The 22971-nt window shown below is 37.1% G+C and overlaps 1 protein-coding gene and 1 pseudogene across 2 annotated transcripts in view; one reads left to right on the top strand and one right to left on the bottom strand.

Annotated features, from left to right (window-relative positions):
• Nucleotides 1-12240, top strand: part of Eda2r (ectodysplasin A2 receptor) — a 43787-nt gene extending 31547 nt beyond the window's left edge. The window contains exons 4-8 of one of the 2 annotated variants that reach the window (XM_051141677.1): nt 4659-4837; nt 5367-5452; nt 6973-7137; nt 10258-10639; nt 12114-12240. In XM_051141677.1, coding sequence (XP_050997634.1) covers nt 4659-4837; nt 5367-5452; nt 6973-7137; nt 10258-10613 — 786 coding nt within the window. In that variant the 3' untranslated portion in view covers nt 10614-10639; nt 12114-12240. Of the gene's footprint in view, nt 1-4658; nt 4838-5366; nt 5453-6972; nt 7138-10257; nt 11348-12113 lie in introns of those variants that run through there. The other variant, XM_051141678.1, reaches the window with a different exon arrangement.
• On the bottom strand, nt 3256-3745 carry LOC127185128 (ubiquitin-40S ribosomal protein S27a-like; annotated as a pseudogene).
• Nucleotides 12241-22971: the final 10731 nt, after the last annotated feature.

Genomic DNA, 22971 nt, shown 5'->3' with positions numbered 1-22971 from the left:
CTTGCCTGGAGAATATCTTTGTTTCCCCTTTTTTTCCTAAATTGTAGTTTCACTGCATATTATAATTTGCATTTGGCAGGTATGCACTTGCAACACTTTAAGTATATGGTTGAAGAAAGCTTTCAAAATTTCAGATGAAAATTCACTGTCATTTTCAGTAATTGTTAATGTCATTTTTTCCTGGATATGTTCAAAACTGACTTGCCTAGAAATTTCATTATATACACTTACATATACATAATCTCAAAAGTTTCATTATATATGTAAATTACATTTGCATATATGTTCATGTGCATATTTGTTTGAGCTTATTCTGTTAATTGTTAATTGGTCATCATATTTGTTGATTTTTTTTCTAAATTTGTGAAAATTTCAGCCTTTATTTCTTTTTCTTCAGACTTTTATTTTGGTTTAGTGTGACTTTGATGTTTTTCTTACTTGATCTGTTATTTCAGCCCCAAATTTCTTTAGTCATTGTCTTATTTTTTTTCTATTTTAGGCTAATTTTTCTGCTGTTTGAGCTGCATTCATTCAATTGTTTTATCCTCAGGTTCAGTGAGTTTTTAATTCTGTAGTGGTCAGCACATCCAGTGAATTTTGTTCATTTATTTAGTTATTTTTATAAATTCCATTTTGCTCTTAAAATAATTTCTTTGAGCTGATTATAGTTATTTCTAATTCTATGCCAGCATTCTGAAGGCAGAAGCAAAATGACTTCAAGCTTGAAGCCAACTTGGGCTTCAGGCCAAATAGTACCGTAGAGACACTATCTTAAAAACGAAATTTGCCAATAAAAAGGCATTCATTTGCTGTGATATTTTCATTTTCTCTCATATTTATATATAATTTGTAACTGTCAAAGCCATTTTTAATGGATGCTTTAAAATCCTTATTAAATAATTCCAATAATTGTTTCATCTAACTGGTATTGTCTGTCGATTGTATTTTTTTAATTATCTGATTTTCTTGATTCTTATCATGAGTGTTTCATTGTTTGATACAGTGTTTTATTGTGTCTGATACTGTGCTTTACTCTATATGATTTTTTTCCCAGGACACTCAGAGTCCTATTAAAATCTTCCATTTTTGCAGGCTGTGTTAACATACAGGTTCTGGCCTTCTTTGTGGATGTCAGTTGAAAGAATAATTTTCTGTATCCTTTATATATTCTTTGGCCTATATTGTTTTTAGTACTGCATCTTTCCTTATTCTGCTAGAGTCTTTGATGTTTGGAAAAATGTTTCCTGGGCAATTTCTCTAATTACCTCATGTGAAATAAAGAACTTTCTGAGTTTTGGAGATGAAGGATATTCTTAATACTGTAGTGGTTGTAGAATACTACCTGCCTTTATATACTCAGCTATCCAGCCCTGTGTAGTACTATTGGTAGTCCAACAAGATAAAGAGGCTACTTGGATTGTGTACTTGCATCAATATCCCTGTTTCTCATGTCCCCTAAAACACAATATCTGTTTGTGTATGGAGACATCTCATAAGCTAGCCAAATGCTTTGACACAAAAAATTCTTACTTTTAAAATAGGGATTATATTTTTTAATTATTTATTTATTCATTCACTTTACATCCCAATTGTAGCCCTCTCCCTCCTCTCTTCCCAGTCCTACTCTCCTTTCCTTTTCCACCTTAACCTCTTCCCCTAGTCCTCAGAAAAGGGGAGTCTCCTGACAAACCCTTCCCAGGACATCAAGTTACATCAGGAATGAGACCTGTGGTGTGACAAGGCAACCCCACCAGAAGGGTTATAATGCAACCTTAGATGTTTTTATGGAAAATAAACAAGTATAAACGTCCCTGAAGGCAGAGATTGTTTTCTCTGATACTTTTAATAAATTACTGATAATACTCATGGCAAAATCATAATATATAATAATTACTTGATAAATATTATCTGAAATAATCAGTAAAACAAGGAAAATGCTGAACTATCAGTAAATTTGTTGATTATCAGTGAATGTTGGCTAGCTTCCATCATTGTTTTCTCTAGTGAGTGAGTTAATAGGGACTCAAGTCTTACTTTGATACCAGTGCCCAACTTATTATTTCAGAATACATAACAATAGCTAATGTTATTTGTTCATTGACAACATACTATGCACTAGGCATGGTGATAACAACAGCAGTATTTGGTTTTACCCTAGAACCCTGAGACATCTATTCTCACATTCTTGATCACACAAGCATTGTTGGGTATGGTTTCTATCTCCTGGAGTGGGCCTCAAGACAAATAAGATATTGGTTGGTTATTCCCACAAGCTTTGTGCCACCATTGTCTTAGACTATCTTGAAGGAAGGACACCATTTTAGGTCAAAGAGTTTGAAACTCAGTTAGTGTTTATGTTTCTCTTTTGGTAGTGTACAGAGGACCTTATGATACCAAGAACACTTGTCCTTACAGGGAAAGGCTCTAGATAGGCACCTGCTGGAGTTCTCCATGTTTAGTGAGTTGCGTGGGTGTTGTCTTTACAGATGGGGCCTTGATGTCAGGATAGGATAATATCCTATAGTCTTGGAAACAGCCTGGGTTGTTTAGGGGCTCTGATAGAACCTCTTTGGCCAACAACTCAATATAACCCAATTCTGCTACTGGAGGCTTCATTTAGTGACAAGAAATGGACAGTTAGTAGTCTGTCTTCCCCATTATTAATGAATTAATTTAGATTGTTTTCATGCATGTATATATTTTAGGAAACCTCTACTAAACCAAGTTTCCATACCACCCCTCAAATGGCCCTTAATTTTAGCTCTTTCTTCCCACATCTCCCCCTCATCTCTCTCCCTTCCCTCACTCTGCTTGGTCTTCCTGTTCCAGATCACCCGGCATCTATCCATTACTATATATTCTATTTCCCCATTTTAGGGAGATCTATCCATCCTCTCTGAACAATTGCTTGTCTATAATTGACTAATAAGCACTCATAATCCACTCATAAGCAAATGTATGCTATATTTGTACTTCTGGGTGTGGGTAACCTAACTCAGAATGATTATTTTCTGGTTCCAATCATTTACCTACTGAATCATATTTTTAACAGGTGAATAATATTCCATTTTGGAAATATAACCACATTGTCTTTATACATCTGTCTGTTGAAGGGCATCTAAGTTCTTTCCAATTTCTGGCTATTATTAATAGAGCAGCAATGAACATTGTTGAGCAAGTTTTTCTGTAGTAGGATAATGCATCCGTTGGGTATATCCCCAAGAGTGGTATAGCTGGAATTTTTTCCCAGTTCCTTATTTTTATTAACTCATACACAACTACCTGTCTTCTGGTTTGTTGAAGCAATAAGTCAGACAACACTTGCTATAGTAATGTCTGTAAAAGTGGCTAGCCATGAACACTCCAGCACCACATTCATCAGAAGGACACTCTAGACGAAGTCGGCTACTTTTGCCATTTTCATCCACCTTATAGTATTTCAGCACAACCAACTTAACCTTCTTCCTCTTATGCTTATTCTTCTTGGGAGTGGTATTAAGACTTCTTCTTTTACTTAACACCACCACGAAGTCTCAACACATGGTTAAGGGGACTCCTTTTGAATGTTGTAGTCAGACAAAGTATGGCCCTCTTCCAGCTGTTTACCAGCAAAGATCAGCCTCTGCTGATCAGGAGGAATTCCTTCCTTATCCTGGGTCTTGGCCTTTATATTTTCTATGGTGTTCCAGGGTTCAACCCTGAGCATGAGGGTTTTACCTATAAGCGTCTTCACAACAATCTGCATCTTCGCAGCAGCTCCACCACAGATGGTGGCTCAGAAAGCTATAGCTGGATCTTGAGGTATACTGATTCCCATCATTCTAAGGCACCACCACACTAATTTTCATAGTAGGAGAGCTATAATGATCTTTACAGAAAATCTATTGCGTCTCTTCAAATGTTCAGTTCTCCTATGCTCAGAAAGAGTGGGTTATGGGTAATATATAGTATCATTACACTGAAACCAGATATGAAGCATAGGCCAGATAGATCCATTATCAAGTGACTATTAAAACATTTTTACTATGACTTGGAATAAGAAGGAATTTTTCATCATTACCCAGCATATACTAACGTAGATTTTACCTATGAAAGTTTTAATACCAACTATTCTTTTATATCAGATATTTGCAACCCTTTGCTATACTCTAAAATTGTGCCTTCTTGTATGCGTTATACTTCATAATAATTAGTTGTCATGTGTGGCCTGTGGCATATGATTAAAGTGAAGTGTATTATTTGTTGGGGACAAATGTTCTTTTTTATCTGATGTTCCTCTTAAGGAAGCATAAAATGAAAGTTTTCATATATGCGATGCCTCATGGTAGGTTCATGTAGGGGACAACCCCCTTTAAATCTCTAATAGGCAGAATGTGAATGAGAAATAATCTTTTGTTTTCATACAACTAAAATTTTGGGTTTTTTCCATAGTGTAATCTTGCTTATTTTTATTTATGCACGTAGCTTTACTTCATTGTACTTCACTATTCTGTTTAGCTACATTTCAATTTTTCATCTTGGGTACAACTTGGTAAATTGATTTAATGCCCCAACAATGTGCTTGAAACATGTAGTTTAAAAAGTATTGCCTTACACTATATTTACTTGACTCATAGCAGATCCTCTCTCTAAGCTTTTATGAATACCTTCTGTTTCAGGATTGTGGCTATGGAGAAGGTGGAGATGCATACTGCATAGCCTGCCCTCCCCGAAAGTATAAAAGCACTTGGGGACATCATAACTGTCAGACTTGTATTACCTGTGCTGTCATCAATCGGGTCCAGAAGGCCAACTGCACAAACACCTCTAACGCTATCTGTGGAGATTGCCTGCCAAGGTAAGCCTACTAAATTGTATCCGTCCTTGTTGGATTAAAAAAAAAAAAACTCTTTGATGTCCTTTGTCATCCTATCTCTTAGACCCTAGTAAAAGTATTCTAACAATCCACATCACACTCTATTTAAGCTCCATGAATGGGGAATCCATATCTTTCTAACTAGATCTCACTATATCAGGTATCTAGGAGGTATCAAAGGCAGATGAGAAATTAAAAGCTTTATATTCACATTGACATTACGCCTAAAATTTAAGATAAATCTTACTTTTGATAGATTATACAGAAATCATGAATAAGTTGGCATCATGTAAGTGCTTCCATATCTCATGACCTTAGCTCCCCTTTTGGCTATAGGATGTGTTGAATCAGGAAAGATGGACTAAGTCACACATGGTAGAGATCTCACAAGGGTCAGTATTACCTGTCATGAAGAAAAGACTCTTATACATTTCTTATCAGCTCAGGAAGGACTGTTACAAGTCAATTGATTGTTTCCCCACTCTGCCATTCTCTTCTGCTCTCGCCACAGGTTCTACCGAAAGACCCGCATTGGGGGCCTGCAGGACCAAGAATGCATCCCATGTACAAAACAGACTCCTTCTTCTGAGGTTCAGTGTGTGTATCTACTTTTCTCTCCCTCCTCCCACAAACCTGTGTTTGTCAACAAAATCAATAGAGTTCTTTATTCTTGTAGAAGGAAAAGACTCTTTGACACTCCTTCCTTTGGAGTATTGCCAAAAGGCAATCACTTGTGATTAAATCCCAACTTTCCAGCATTCAGACTCATTGGATCACATTTCCTTTGTCTTAAAAATGGTATCTAATGAGAAAACATTTTTCTTCATACTTTGTGAGGTATTTGGCTATGTTAGATGGCATAATGAATGCTACAGTGTACTTTTTAAAATAATATTTCTATAGTTATTAATTGCTATTATGATCAATATTGCTATTATAGTCAATATTCATGGCAATCATTAGTTCTTAGACAACATCAGAAGCTGAGAGAAGAGCTAGAAACTAGTCTATGCCTATATTACTAGACATGTACTTATTTGTCTGGTTTTCTATAATTGTCCATAGTCTCACATACTCTTTAACTTATTGTTATATCCCTAAAAATCATGAAATATAAAACATACTTATTGAAAAATAAATATAACCCTAAAAGATAAAGTCCTATATTAGCTGAGATTCCTAGATAATAAATTTCCAAATTTTGTATATTTCCTTTAGATTTTTAAAAGAACAAGCATAATAAATTTCCCTTTTAGATCCTTTCTGAGCCTTCTTTCCTCCTCAGAAGCAAAAAATTTCTAAAAATTTAAGAAGCATTTTGCTAGGCTATATTATGGTAAAAAGAAATCCGAAATCCCATGCTTCCTTTCATAAGGCAAAGGCCTTCTTCTATAATCTGCCTGTGATTGCTAGACCTGGTAGCGTCCAGTTCTTTGTTACAGAAAGAAGTGGTTAAGATATATCAGCTCTTAACTGACTCAGTCTGGAAGTGATACATATCATTTCCATTCAAAGTGCATTGGCTATGCACATGGTAATGACTTTACTGTAAAGTTGTAGCGAATACAGAGTGTGTGGTTAATTCTTGGGTAAATTTCTCTGCCATATTCTCCACTATGGTTTAAATGTTTGTATCACTTCATGTATATTCATATTCTTAGACAACCTATGTTATTACTTTATGTTTTAAACATTTTCTATAAAGAACATCAAGCTATCTTTTATTCACTTTATTTTTCTCCACTGGGTTATTTAGCTTAATCATTGAAAGGTCTTTTATGACGTTTTAGGATAATCACAATTTAGTGACCCAGTATTTACTGATGAGCATTTTAATTTGGTTATATTTTTAGGTTATATTACTAAACATAGCACAAGTGAACCACAATACAGCATCTTTTAGTTAGTCATGCTAATTTATCCCATGCCTGCAGGATATAATCTCTGCTTCCTTCATTATAATTTTACCTATTCTCACAAGAACATGGTAGCCTTGATGCAGGTGACCTAAAGAAGATGTAGCGTAAGGAACTTCAGAGCCCTTGTAAGAATGGCTGTTAACTGTCCACTTTACTGACCTCATCCATTGTTTTGTGGTTGCTGTTGTTGTTCCACAGGTACCTTCCAGTTGAGCTTAGTGAAGGTAGATGCACACATTGTTCCCCTTAAGGAAGCCACACTTGTTGCACTGGTGGGCAGTCTGCTAGTGATATTTGCCCTGGCTTTCATTGGACTCTTCTTCCTCTATTGTAAACATATCTTCAACAGACATTGCCAATGTGGTAAGTGTGTCTACTTAACATTTCTCATGAATCAAAAGTAAGATAACTTTTTTGGTAAAAAGAAATTTTCTGAGATTGCAAGATAATGTGTGTTCTCTGATATGATGTAAAATCCCACGAAAGATGCTCTGTTGTCATATGGGAACTATCTGGGATGACATAAAAAAACATGGGAAGTCAACAGGGCCAAAATCTGGAAGTTAAGTGGACCAATTTATTAGGTTATAAGGGTTCATGGACAGTTTTCCTTTATGGGAAATCACTTGTTAACTATATGAACCAAGAGACCAAACATCTAACTCTAGTTTTAAATCATAATTTAACTCAAATTATCTAGATTCTTTGGGTTTACTTGTTTTTAATCTTCAAAATGATAGGTGGTATTGGATAAGTTTTAGTTAACTGTCTCCTAATGTGTTCTATTTATATTTATATATTGTATTTATTAATATAATAGTATGTATATACATATATATTAATAGGTTCTGAAGCATCAGAATTGAAGAGAATTAGTTATACTGAAACATGACTAATAAAAGTTGATGAGATTTATAATGAATGCTGTCAATATAGTAATTTGGCAAGTGTTTAATCAACATTCTTATACATTTCTATCCTCCAGAATATTGCTGCTTAAGGTGATCTAGTCAAATCCATATGAGATGGTTATGTAAAAATCAAGATAATCATGTTTAAAGTCTTGATAATATTTTACTTGGTTCAACTACATCTACTAGCCAATAATGTAAGACAAAAAGCATTATAGGGGCAAATATGGAAGAGGTAGAATCATCAGGACTAAGACAGAATTTCAGACAAGAATACCAATGTCCAATGCAGTTTCAGTGCAATTAAGGGAACTGAGGACTAAATAGGGACACACACACATACACACACACACACACACACACACACACACACACACACACACACAAAGTGCCTCAGACTAATAGGTAAATATATCTGTGATAGTAAACGAAACCATAAATAGAGTTTATCAGATACAAGGACTAACAGGATTTCTTAATTTAATGGATACTATGACTAAAGCAAAATTGTTTAACTTAGCTTCACTGTATATTGGGAAAATCTTTCTTAGAGTTTGCTTAGTAAGTTTGGATCTAGAGCCTACCAATGATTTATTTGTATGTACTTTGTGCTTAAGCAAAGATGAATCTAGCGTTTCATGAGATGTTGTATTCCCCTCTTGATTCTCAGTGACTCTTTCTGAACTCTACTTCAAATTCCTTAGAGCTACTCTGGTAGCTCAGACCTTTCAGATAATGTTGGACCACTTATCTCTGTTTCATTAACCATTTAATCTTTGGAAGGTGGTATGTGAAGTAAGGTCTCTTGCCCAATCTTGGATCATGTGCAGTGAAATGCTTGGGTCCAAGGTCACAACAAGATTAATGTGATGAAACATCTGAGAACTGCTTGTCTCCCTATTCTACCCTTGGGAGAGAAGAAATGAATAACTTTTTCTAGCCTAAAGACACAATTGTAATGTCCTACGACCATGAAGACAGGTAACTTCCTCATGATTTCATGAGAAAGATATTTATCAGTACTTACTGACAAACGTTCTAGGGCTTTGTAGGAAAGATCAAGTTGGTGTGAAGTAAATCTAATGTAGATGCAGGAGAAAGGAATGAAACTGACAAACAAGAAAAACCATCTCTATATAATCTAGAATGCATTACCCAGTTCCTCCTCATTGTTACCATTGCAAAAGTTTCCACATTTTCAAAGAATCCAGATATTTGTAATGTTGTATTAAATTTTCTTATGCACGCACAAATAATTTGAACAAACAACAGAACCACATCCACAGTAGGGAAACCATGAACACACACTTAGTCTGTAACCTGATACTGAATCAAACTCATACATGAGGATGTGTCACTTATCATTGTAACATTGTCGCATGTTTAATGGCTTATCTCAGTTTCCATAGCTCAGTTTAGCAGGCTTCTCTGGGTCTTCGCAAAGCTAAATTAAGAAACTGGCAGGGCTATGCTTCTTTCTATACAGTCTATGAGAATCTGTTGCCTTGTGAATATATAGGCCTAGAGTCCTTTTTTCTTTTTTGTTTTTGTTTTGTTTGTTTTTAGAGACATGGTTTCTCTGTGTGGTCCTGCCTGTCCTGGACGCGCATTTTAGACCAGGCTGGCTTCGAACTCACAGTGATCCACCTGCCTCTGCCTCCCAAGTGCTGGGATAACAGGCATGCACCACCACGCCTGGCTGGAGTCCTTTTTTCTTGCTGGCTATCAGCTGAAAGTCATTTACAGCTTCGTAGATCTTAACCCGTAGCTTGTGCCCATTTTGGGGGACAAACGATCATTTCATAGGGATCACTGAAGACCATTGGAATGCACAGGTATTTATGACTCACAACAATAGCAAAATTAGAGTTATGGCAAAGCATTGAAAACAGTTTTACAGTTGGGGTCACCACAGCCTGAGGACCTGTATTAAAGGGTCACTACATTAGGAAGGTTGAGAAGCCCTGTCCTAGAGGGCGGTCATCTCCTTTGGTTCATGGCTCTCTTCTATTTCTAAACCTAGTGATGGTATACATTGAGTTCATTTTATGCCACACCTCCCTAATGCTCTGTGTTATTTTTGACTCCCGGTTCCTTAGAAAGATACAACTAGTAACCAGAAAAATGAATCTGAATTAAATATTCATTAAGCACAGAATTTTTAAAAATCATGGTCTAGCTGAAAGAAGTGTGGGAACCCATCTACATAACTCAAGATAACCTTCCTATTTTAACATCTACTACCTTAATTCTGTCTGTACCCTTTACCATATTACATAACAGTCACTGATCATGGAAGAAAGGGACATGTTAAAATCTCTTTTCTGCAAAGCATTTATCTATCTGAAGAAATTTGTCTTCCCTAATCCAGCATCTGGCAGACTTAATGTGATACCTCAATGAAATGAAATATGTCATTTTAGCCCTCTTCTAGGTGCCCTGGTCCTCCAGGAGTGGAAGAGGAACTCTGGATCCTTCACCCCCTCACTCCTCCTTATTTTCTGCTCAGTAAAAGGTAACCTGTTGAGAAAAGACCCTGACTTTGGGTGACTTATTGGCTTTCTGCTTCGAGTTGCAGGAGATTCGTTGCAGTATGATGCTGAAAACGCAGTGGAGGAGGATTCTCTTTTCCCTGTGCCACCTGGCCAGGAAACCAGTCCTGAATTTCCAGTGAATGAGAGCATATTTGAGATCAAGCCTCTTAACTCCATCCTGGATGATGACTCCAGCTCCACTCGTGGCTTCCCCACACAGGAGTCCTTTACCATGGCCTCTTGTGCCTCAGAGAGACATTCTCAATGGGTTCACACCCCCATTGAATGTACAGAGCTGGACCTGCAAAAGTTTTCCAGCCCTGCTCCCTGTACTGGGGCTGAAACCTTGAGAGAGAACACAGGTGAAAGCTCTGGAGCTCTATCTACCCTTTGAAGTTCTCAGCCCTTAACTCTACTGAGGTGAGCAAGAAAGGTAAGGTTAAAAGACCAGAAAGTGTGGGTTACACTCCAGAAATTTCCAAGCCCAGTTCTATTGTTCTATAGGGTTTGGGTGGAAGAATAGCAGGAAATTAGGACTGATAGATGTTGGAGAGGCAACAGTTAGGGTACTAAGCTTTTGAGCTAATTCTACATCAGACTTCTAGCCCAGAAATTATCTGTAGTCAGGGCAGGTTAACATGATGCTAATTTCTTCATCTAGACCCCACTATCAACTACTCATATTCAGTTTTCTCCTTTCATATGTATAAGCAGCACCAATTTGTATGTACCAATAAGCATCTCTATATCAATTCCTGAATAGCCTAATGAACTTGTGCAAATCATTTTACCTCTTTCAGACACAGAGCCTTCCATTCCCAAATTATTTTGAGGACTGAATGAAAACAAATGCAAGTGTCCTTTATAGTGTCTGCATAATAGGTGTTTATACCATGCTGGCCTTCTTTTCATTTCCCTTCACCCAGGCCCAAATTACAAATTCCTAAACCCTCTACATTTTCCTGAACTTCACAACTTCATACTTCTATGGTAGGAAAATAAGAAATAAGTTGATCTCATTTTAGCCAAGCAGGAATTGAGCTACAGAGATGAAAAGTGATTTGCTTAAAATCACAGAGCAACCCAATCTCAGAAATAGACTAGAATCCAGGATTAGAAGTCCCATTATAGAGCTCATCCAACTCCATCATTGGATTTTTAAATATATTGTATGTTCTCAATATATGTCACATAAACGTATGTGTGTACATGTGTGTATGCATATACATACATATGTATGTTGAAACAACTAGGTAGAAAAAAACTCATCCTTAAAGTAGTTCAGGTGATAGTCTTAATACAAACTCACATCTGTGCTCAAGTGTGAAAAATTAATTTATAGCATCATGCCGAATAGCTATAACGTTTTAAGAATTTGGAGTTTTGAATCATTTAACTTCAGATTAAAGATGCTTAATCTATAGCTTCAAGAGGTTATGTAGTTCTTGTTCATATATTGCTGTGAACAAGAGTTCCCAACTGCTCAATGTGTAGTACAGCTATGACCGAAAAATTGGAACTCAATATAAAAATCAGAATTGTGTCTCATCCTCACTTATGGGTTCTGTTTCTGTTTCTGTTTCTTGAGCCACACATCTGATTGCTCTGCTATGTAAAAGAATTGAAGACAACATCTGTCTGTAAAGTACTACTTAGGGTTTTTCTTAATTAAAAAAAAAATCTTTCTAAAGTACATGGTGCTTAGAACTTAACCAAATTTTATTAAAGTTATTCTTGTTAGTTTGGAATAGGACAGATTTGGCATCTCCATAGTCAGGTGATGTACTTCTGCAATTGTGTCAGTGGTCTAACCATGAACCTTTAGAGAAAAGGAAGAGGAGTATGGCGTTGAGATTGCATCATAGGATTCTAACTTGCTCTGCTCTTTTTCTAGGTCTCTTTTGCTCTCGGCAACCTACCAGTGATTGCTGCTGGACTTTACTGTTCTTCTATTCAACAACAGTAGCATGGGGCTGGGATGTAGGTCCAAAATAACCAGTACTCTAAAAATGCGATATCCATAGCCCTACCAGAGGATTAATTCCCCACCATTTCACCAAGACTGACTTTGAGCATTTTTTTGTTTTCCATTTCTAGTCTGGAGACCCAGATTCCATAGCTATGGGGCTGCTGGACATGTTCTTTCTCTTTAGCTAATTATAGAGGTGAGGGGAATAGCAATGACTGAGTTAGAGTTTTCCTGCTTATATTTTTTAGAGGTAGACCTGAAATAAGGGGTACACAGAACTATGTTGGCATCTACCTACCACTTTAGAGAGAAAAATGAAGTGCTTTCCCTTTTATCTTTCTGCTTTGACTCTCTCCTCCACCTCACCCACACACGCAAAGTGAGGGGGAATTGATATCATGGGGGCAGCCTGAGGTCTTGATTCTTCAGCCCATGTCCTGCACGTTGATAGTTGTGATAGCTAGGAAGCCAGCATTTTCATTACTGTCTTCATTCTCAAGACAAGCTACCAAGACTCTCTAGGTGGGGATTCAAATCAGCATCTTTTAGATTTTTTAAATTGTCTTTTCCTAAACTTCTTTCCATTTTTATTACTCAAATGTTGTTTTTCCCCTTCCAGTTAGGTATTGATTGTGAAGTTTCTGAGGTGCAGGAATAGTGCACTGTGAAGCTAAGGGGACCACTTGATGCTTTCTTGGCTTAGGGAATAGACAATCCATTTCTCTTAAGCCTGAACCTCCAGTTTCACATGCTTCTCAGCATGACTTGAAACCCTTTTCTTCATAATGTTTTTTTTCCCCTGTGGAGCATGGCAGATGTGACCCTCAGGACTTAGAAGTGACCATGATGCATTAACTTTAAGTATCCCTGTATGTCCAAAGTGAGCCACTAGGATTGATACCTATTCCCTCATAGTGATTCGGGTTTAGATAGGGGAAAGTGGTCAAATGAGTAAAACAACTGGATACTTTTTCTTGTGAGTAATATATACCATCCTGGATGCTTGTGTGCCTTAACTTATTAAAGGCTAACTAAAGATAAGCACATCTCTCCTGGGTTAAAGATGTTAAGATGTGCTAAACATGTGAGTGCTGCACCTAACATTATTCACAGCATGGTTCTCATCTCCATGACTCATTGTGCACACTTGGATACAGGAAGTGCAGGGATTCCTCAGTGGAATAGGGGTGATCACAAGGTGCTAGAATGTTTTCAGTCATTTCTCCCCCTTTGACATTTTCTTGATGGCTCTTAAAAGGTAGAAAATCAGAGCATGACTGCATAGAAGTATTCTTCCAATAGAAAGATGATAGAAGCAGGAGTACTGGAATGTTGAAGCAAAGCTACATTGCCCTGCAAGACTCTAAAAAACCCAATGGAGAGGAGTTTAGATAGTGAGGGGTTACTTGCCTTTAAAGGTCCTAGATTCCATCCTAGCATTGCAGAAGGTTGGAGGAATGAAGGAAGGAAAGAAAGAAATGAAACATGTCCACCACCTAAGAAATATACCAGATCCTTTAATCTGCTAAGTGCTTCTGGGGATGTAGTAGAGTTTTCCATTGGAAAACATCACACGACGTCATCATATATTAAGAGCTTTTGTTGTTGCTGTTGTTGTTTTGTTGTTTTACCACCAGCTCTTAAACGCTGTTTTCTAAGATTTTTCTGTTTGCCCGTTGGTTCCCTAGACTCACAGCACTCTAAGTCTGCTAAAAGATCAGGCAGATGTTCAAGGAGTTGTATCATAACACATAAAGGAATTTTCATATGGGTCTCATAGGACCTGTGCAATATTTGAGGTTCTGTATAAAAACCAGGCTGCAGTTTGATTTCAGGACTTTACAGAACACTCTGAGCCAAGTTTTCCTTTCCTCTATCTGGGCTCCTCTAAGAAACCACTCAGCAGGTCTCTAAAGATATCCCCAAGCCATTTACACTTAGTTAAGTGAGGATGTGTAGGGTGCCCCAAGGTCTGGGTATTTCTTTTGATATGTCAGTTCGAAGACTACTGTGAAGTCCATTTGGTTCTTTTTGAAAGTCCATTTTGCTCTTAGCTCTTAACCTATACATTTCAAGAGCAGAGAAAAGCATGAATCTCTTTGGAGATTATATTCTTCTTTTTCATCTCAGAACCTTTCTGAAGCTCATACGGCTAGTTTCTATCCTACAAGTGCTTGATGGTTAAGGTAAAATGTGGATGTCATCACCAAGTATTATCCTTAATAGAGAACATTTTCTACAAGATTTCTGTTTTGAGGATTCTGTTAAGTGCATCTTTAATAACAGCTCATCCACAAGCCCTGATTAAGGGCCTTAAGGTCAAACAGCTGATACGTGTGTTAAAAGCACAGGAGAAAAACGCTAAAAGGTCCCATTGTACTTGGCAGGGGATTAGAAGCATTTGAATTACAAGCCTGTACCAGGCAACCTGGTTTCATGCAAGCATTAACAAATATGTGTGAGCCAAGGTTCAGGCCTTGGTCTTTGGGCTCTCTGTACTTTTTTTTCTGGGACATTTTATTCTTATCTCACCAACTTTAATTAATCATATCTATACTTCTGGTGAAGAACTAGCACCCAAGCTGAGGTGGATTCAGCTTAAACAGGTTCCAGCTGTTGAAAGGTCACCATGTGCCTGGCACTGCTTTAAACTGAAGTCCATCACTGCTTCTCAGTGAGGATTGTGATGATAAAATAGCAAAAACAATGTGATTAAATGACCCAGGAACCCTACTTGCCTGTACATAGCAAGCTCGTTATAGACCCATACCAAGAATCATCTTTCTTCTGGTTTTCTTGAACTGAACAGTTGGAATTGATAATTAGAATAAGGAGAAGATTCCTTTTTATTTTTTTATTTTTTATTTTATTTTATTTTATTTTTTTTTTTTTTTTGCTTTCCATGGTATCTTGGATAGCAGTGAAATGAAGGATGGTTATTTCATATTTGCGGGTTTACTCAAGTAGTGTCCTTATAAGGTGGAACAGCTTTGAGTACTATGCTTTTATATGACTTCTATTTGGTTATATAGGTCACTTGAAGAAGTCATTAGAAATGTGTTCATTCTGAGCCTAGACCATAGTTGTGCTTTACATTTGTGAGCTAGCAAAAGTAAGTATTTTGTTTACAGGGGAGAGGTAGGTGTTTAGTGTAGGTGAGTTAGGCTTCCGTCTTCATTTTTTTTTCCCTCCACTTAGAATTTCACTGGAATTTTGAAATGGTGTACATAGTATGAGAGATCAACTTTCTTCCCTAAGGATGTTAATATTAGGTTAAGTAAAAAAATAAAAAAGGTTAGTACTACACCACTCTCCCAAACAAACAGCCCTGCCATACTGAGATGTCAGCCTCCTGGCCCTCACTCAATTTATTTCCAAGGTCCTTAGTGTTGTGTTTTGTGTTTAATGTAGGTAGATTTTAATTATTGCTTTCCTTAAGATTAGCTATTTATAGAGATTTTGTTCAAATTTTGAGCCATATGCATGTGTGGATACTGAAAAATTATGTTTGGCTTATGAGAATCTGTAAACAATTCATATTAATCAATAAACAGAAGTACATTCAAATGCCTTGTTTATTCATCTGTCTTCAGAGAACTGGTGTGACTCATTTGGTTGTTTTGTATGTTTGCTTACTCAGTACAGAAAGAATTATGTTTCTAATCATTGGGTGTAGCCCCAGGGCTATGGGGATTCTGACTTGTAACCCAGGAGTTCTGAGTTATAGTCTAAATTCTCCTGCTTTCAAATTGTTTATGACATTTAGAATCTTCTTGGCTACAGATCTACCAGACATTTTGTGTTCTACACTTACAATTCTTAAGGAGAGTTCTGTAGTCTTAAGAATATACCCATATATCTAAAAGTATGAACCAATCTCTTGCAGTTTATATGTGCATATTTCCATTTGTTTGTACTATTTTACAAATAGGAAAACAGGCACACATACATGCACACATATATGCACAAGCTAGACCATCTATAAGATTGCCTCTTAACATTGCTTTCCCATTGTTTTCTCTGTATTTTTGCTTAGAGTGTTATTGGATTCAAGAGGCTGCTAAAGGAACAGCATTTGATTTGAAATGTTCTTCACTACAATAATTTTATTTAAAACCAGGCAAATTAAATTTCTTCCTATCTCAAATATTATCTAATCCTAATAGAAATACATACTGACAAGGATGTGAAAAAAGAAAATTTATATTTTCTTGGTGGGATCGTAAATGTTATGACCTTTTTGAAACAGTCTGGCAGTTCCTGTAAAGTTTAAACCTCAGTTGTCATATGATTTGATAATTCTACTCATCAATATATATTCAAGATAATTAAAAGCACGTGCACATAATATATTAACTAAATACTTTTCGAAACTTTGTAATATTCAAAATAGATAGCAATCCAATTTCATCAACCAATGAATGAATAAACAAATTGAAATAAAACATAAGATATTAAATCATATCACACTCTCCACTCAACTGTGGAGATTATTCTGACCATTGGGTAGATCTGGGAAGGGGTTTAAAGTTTACCTCCTGTATTGTCCTTGGCTGGTGTCTTAGTTTGAGCGGGACCCCTGGGCCCAAATCTGCCTATCATATTGTTCTACTTGTAGATTTCTAGGACCCTCTGGATCCTTTTATTTTGCTATTCTCCCATGCGTCTCTCATTTAGAGTCCCAATAGGATGCCCTCCCCTCTCTCCCAGTTTCCTGGTAAGTGAAGGCTTTCGTGGGACATGCCCCTTGGGCTAGTTGACCATGTCCCCTGGAGGGGGAGACCTGGTGGCACTCAGAGGAAGGACAGCAGGTTGCCAAGAAGAGACTTGATACCCTATGAGAATATATAGGGGGAAGTAATCCCCCTCAGGAACAGTCATAGGGGAGGGGCATAATGGAAAAATGGGGGGTGGGAGAGGAATGGGAGGATATAAGGGATGGGATAAACATTTGAGATGTAACAAGAATAAATTAATAAAAAAAAAAGAAAAAAAAGCTAAGGCTCTATGGAGTCATTGACATAGAAATAAAACATAAGATATTAAAATAATTGAAATTCGGGTACTTGATATGTCAGAAAACAAGCTCAAATCATACTAAGTGAAAGAATCCAGGTATAAAAAGGCAAACATTACATAGTTCTATTCATATTGTATGTATGTTCAATGTAATCTAGTAGGGACAGAAGTTAAATTAGTGGTTTCTTGGTTATGGGTACAAGAGAAACAACTAAATGTTATTAGTCATCTGTGATCTTATTTAGAAGATAAAAAAGTTATAGCTGCACTTCTTAGTAAATTTGTTTTTTAAAAAATGCTGCAGGCACACTTGAAGTGGATAGATTTTATTATATAAAAATACTCAATAAAACTGTTTTTTAAAACATATCTCATGATCTCTGAATTCACTTTGAGATTTGTCAATTTAAATACTGTGCATATACCTTCATTCCCTAGAATAAGCCTGTTTTCTCTCTCCCTTCTCACCCCCCTCTCTCTATTCTTTTTGAACTATCAAAATAGCCAGGAAGAAAGAGAAGTATGTAGGAGGAACTTACAGGAAGAAGGTTTAATCATATCACTCAGACCAAAAGAGGAAGAGCAGAGAGGTCACTACAGTCTCAGGGTTGGACTAACAAAAGAGATGTTAGGGCAAAGGAAGTACCAATGAGGAATATTGGTGTTATCAATGAATAAAATATTGGTTTCTTGGCAATTACTATTAGTTAAGAGGCTGAGGCCTATGGTGAAACTCTCCTGTTTCTGGGTTTGAGAAAACATGCCAGGTCTTCCATTATCACTTGATTAAAATTGGGAATGTTCCTATAGTGAGGAAAATTAAATCAACAACTGTGTTCATGGTGATGAAGGCACAGAAATGATTAATATGTGAGCAGCAACATTGTCTGCTGTTGAGTTGAGGTCACTGTGTGCCTGAGCTAGTCACAGGCAATGAACTCTTGCTCTACCCTAGAAGGATATGGGGAAACTAGATCTCTGAACAGATGGATCAGAGCAGTAAAGTCATCAAAGCATCAAGCAGGGAATTTTTAGATGGTTATTAATTGTTTTATTAGTGACTAGGAACACTTGCATTTTTTTGGGCTACTAACACTACTTAGTTCTGTTCACAGTGTGACTGGCAAGTTTCTGGATAGCTAGAAGTTAGCCTTTTAAGGAGTGAGAAATCATGTGTACATGAGGATTGGGATTTAGATTCTGTTTGTCTGAACAAAATGACTTCCTCCTTAAAGAAGTTGCTGGGTGGCATGGTTATCATCCAGCAAGTCTTTATCCTGTGGTTTCTAGTGGTAGCAGATTCCATTCCTTAATCATTCATTTTTAAGTGATAGTGTAGTGACAATGAAGTGGAATGGAGCAGTAATATGTGTTGATTAGTGTGCTGATCAATTTTTTGTCAATTAGACACAGTCTAGAAGAGCTAAGAAGGAACCACAATTGAGCAAAGGCCTCTCTCAATAATGGTTTATGTGGGACAGACTAGCACAACATGGATGTTACTGCTCCTGGGCTAGTGGTCCTAGTTGTAGAAGAGGGCAAACTATGTCAAACATAAGAGAACAAACCTGTAAGAAGCATCCCTCCATGGCCTCTGCTTCAATTTCTACTTTCACACTCCTGCTCCTGCCCTGACTTTCCTTAATGAAGGATCTGGATGTGTAAGCCAAACAAATGTTTTTCTCCAAAAGTTTCTTTTGGTCATGGTGCTTTTCACAGAAAAAAAAAAAACTAATAAGACAATCTTATGTGAATTGACACCTTTATATCCATCGATACTCTGCATTATTAAAGTGAATCCTCATGATATTCTTAGTTGGTAGTTTCCCTTGATAATTTTCATCTTATTAAAAAACTAAGGTATTGACAAATTTAATGATTTTGTGATGATTAAACAACTTTAAGTGATGTTCTGGAACTTTAGTTTAAGTCTGTATGGCCCTAAAATTTAAGCATGTTCCACTCTTCCACAGAAGCCTCCCAAAGACAGACACTAGGAAAGAAATTGTTTATCTAATTAATCCCCCCATGCTGTTTATATTGTGAAGACTGAGTGGGAGAAAAGCCAACAAAACAAATTTCAACAAGTTCAAAGCATGAAAGAAAGCCTTTTTGTTTGTTTGTTCTTTCAAGGCAAAATGTAAAGAAAGGGACAATCTAGCCAAACAGCTTCATTGTAAGCAACATTTGTATTACCTAAACAAAATATAGAAAAACTGTTATTTAATCTTACAGTTGCCTGCTAGTTTGGCGTGGGGATCAAAGCGTACTCTCCTTTCTCTCCTTCAATGGCATGCCCTTTTCCATCCTGTCAGGCTGCTACCAAACAAGGCCAAAGGTAATCTGGAGACTTTTGTCACTAATTACACCCCACTAAACATACCACTAAGGTATCAGCGGAAGCCTTGCAGGAGGCTGGGATTTCACCTTGGCATTTCTCTCCAAAGCATTCCTGTAACTTCTAGTCCTGCCAGTGATTATCATTGGAAGTTATGTGAAAAGCCACAACATCTGCTACTGTCTTAAAGTAACAAAGTATCTCCCATTGAAAGATGTCAGTGGTGGTCACCTGGGAAACATTAAATGGTACTCTTCTTTCTTCTGGCTTAGTATCTACAGTTATCTCAAAACTAACTAAAACTTTCATGTTACCAAGAGCAAGGAGAGGTCTTTCACCTCAGGGGTATAATGAGAGGCTGAGTGAAACACTTTGACCCCACCAGCAGCAGCTGGCAGTAATAACAGGGTGAGTCATGTCCTTCAATTGCTGCAGTGTCAGATTCCTTGTAACCCTTTTTACTTGCAATTCTTCTACCTTATGTCACTGTGACAACCACCCTGGCCACTTTTGCCTATGTACTAATCATCTCAAGCATGCTTATCACCTCGGGGCCTTTAAAATTACCATTCCCTTTGTGTGGCATAAATTATGTTATATGTTTCTTCCTAAATGTTACCATCTTAGAGAAGGCTTTCCTGATTTCCATGTCTCACATATTGTTTTTTATATGTGCATGTATGTATATATATATGCGAGTGTGTGTGTGCATGTGGGCATGTGCGTGCCTGTGTTTGTGTGTGTGTGTTTCTGTGTGTGTGTGTGTGTGTGTGTGTGTGTGTGTGTGTGTAGTTTTGACCATATCCATTACGCAGTTCTCCATCTAACTGCCCCCAGGACCCCACCCAACACATCTTCCTCCCAGCGCTACATCCTTCTTTTGTGCTTTTACCCTTTACTCACCTGCTGAATCCAAATAGCGTTGCCTATATATGCATAGGTGTGGCACCATCTACTAAGGTTTGGTCAATTTTCCAGTGACCATACTTCCAAAGATAAAGGCTGTCCCCTTTCCAGCAGCCATCAAATGCAAAAGAACTCCTTAGTTATGGATGGGCTCTTATGAGCTTTCCTCCCATCCATGGTGGAGTTTTAAGTGGCTTGATCTTAATCTTGTGCGGATCACCCCAGCTTCTGTTTCATGAGTGAAATGTTATAACCAGAAGATAACATTTCACAGCGCCCTCAATCCTATAGCTCTTATATTTTTTCTACCTTCTGTGATGTTCTCTGATCATTGATATAGTTGTCCCATTTAAGAATGAACACTCATAGTCAATAATTCACAGAAATTTTACCAGTTATGAGTCTCTGCATTGACAAGAAACTTTCTTAATGGAAACAAGTTTGACAAATGCCATTCCTGATACAAACACATTCCATGACAAACCCCAAACACCACTACAATAACCTTATTTGTCTAGTATCTTTCCTTTTGGCATCATCTCATGTATCCTTGAATCACCTTTCATGTTTGTTTTCTAATTGAATTAAATAAAGACAGGAGGAACTACATTCACTTGTAATTGGTTAGATATAAAATAGAATAATTCAGCAGTTATTTCTAAGTCACATGGTATGGAAATAGCAGAAGCATAATGATATAACATGTTCATAATATACCTCTTAAAGACTGCTGACCACTCTTCAGCCTTTACCATGTTCTCCAGAATCTACTATTAGAACAACTGTCCATTATTCAGAAGGGACTGAGGTGACTAGGTAAGAACACAGACTTGAGAAATCAATGGTCTCATTTTCAAGCCTGTTTCTGGCTGCTATATATAAATCTCTGTTTAAAACTCAAGTCAGTTTTCCTGTTTGTACCTTTATCATTCTTTAGTAAAGCAAAAATATTTTTTTCATAAGATGACTCACATCCCTGCACTTATTATAACAGTGGCATATTGTACATGCTCTATCGATATTTGCCATAATGACGATGGATGACTAAGCTGAGGTCAGCTTGCAGTGGAGGCCTCAGGTTTGATGTACCATCAGGAGCACAATTCCTAACTGTTGCCTCCCACGTAACTCAACAGGGTCTCACTATGTAAACAAAAATTGTCTAGAACTGGAGCGGCTCCTGGCCTAGCTTACAAAGTACTAGGATTACAGACATGTTACAAAATGCACAACAAAATTGGGTTCTTCACTGAAATCTTTGGACTTATCTTTCTGTTTTATATGTCTCACAAAACCTGAATATTGCTTCTCTGAAAGATAATCATTTTCTAAATGCAAATTCTCAAAGGACTGAGCAATGTGGTTGACTAGTGGCTAGGTCAAGTAGAAGGGAAGGCCAACACATTCAAAATTGAACTATTTGGGTTAAAAATATACATTTTCATTCATAAAGAAAGCTAACAAGGCATTAGCCTATGAGAGAGTCATCAAGTAAGCATTGAGGAATGTTCTGCCATGGTTCTCAAATCCAGATTCCTGCACTGACTTCCTATCCTTACTTGTCTCAGGCATGGATTGATTATAAACTGAAATACAATCCTAAGTCCTCTAAGTTGCTTTTGATAAAAATGCTTTTATCACAACAGAAATCCAACTAGAATTGAAATTTGCATGTAGCTTTTTAATCTTTGGATTTTTTTTAAATTGTGAAGGATTTTTGGAGCCTTTGGCTATAAAAACTAATCAGATGCTCAAAGTTTAATGAGCTGTTGTGTGAGGAAGATGTGAACTGTAGAGACCTAGCTTTTGAGGCTTCAGGAGGAAGTAAGACTTTATTGAGGTTATTTGTGTGCTATTTTAGATTAGGAATCAGTGCTTGCTTACTTGTTGGAGCTAAAGAAGCAGCTTTCTTAAAAAGATATCAGCATGACTAAAGTGAAACCCATGTGTATTTGGGACAATGGATGGTGGTCAGCTAGATCTGAAACATCGGATATGATTAATAAGAGATCAGCAGCATTGAGGTGATAACTTCTGGAAAGTATTTCCTTAGGGTCAACACAGAGAAGCTGATCAAGGCTAACTACCCGTAGAGAAGTCATTAAAGGACATTAGTTGAGGTGCATCCTCAGTTGCAGTGGAGAATCCAAGATATTGGATATTCCAGAATATTGAGATGTATACCAAGGATAAAAGCACGTGTGAAGTTGAGACAAAGACGGCCTAAGCATGAGATAAGCACGTATGCTGCAAATGGGTGAGATGGAAAAGTATGGAGAATTGTGGGATTGTCTAAGGCTATTTTGAGCCAAAACACTATATGATAAGTGAGTCCCAGAAGCTCAACATTGAGCTACAGGATCTGAGTCCACACTGATTGATTCTGGATTTGGTAAAGTCTGAATTCTTTTATGTGAAGGCGTTTTCCTTTTAGATAAAGAAGTATGTAACTTAGTTTTTATTTTATAGGACTTTGGATTTGAGAGGAGCCTACAAACTTTCAAAACATTATAAATTTTT

The sequence above is a fragment of the Acomys russatus genome, chromosome X, assembly GCF_903995435.1.
Source record: "Acomys russatus chromosome X, mAcoRus1.1, whole genome shotgun sequence".
NCBI lineage: Eukaryota > Metazoa > Chordata > Mammalia > Rodentia > Muridae > Acomys > Acomys russatus.
Note: the sequence above shows the minus strand (reverse complement) of the source record. Positions and strands in the feature narration are given on the sequence as shown.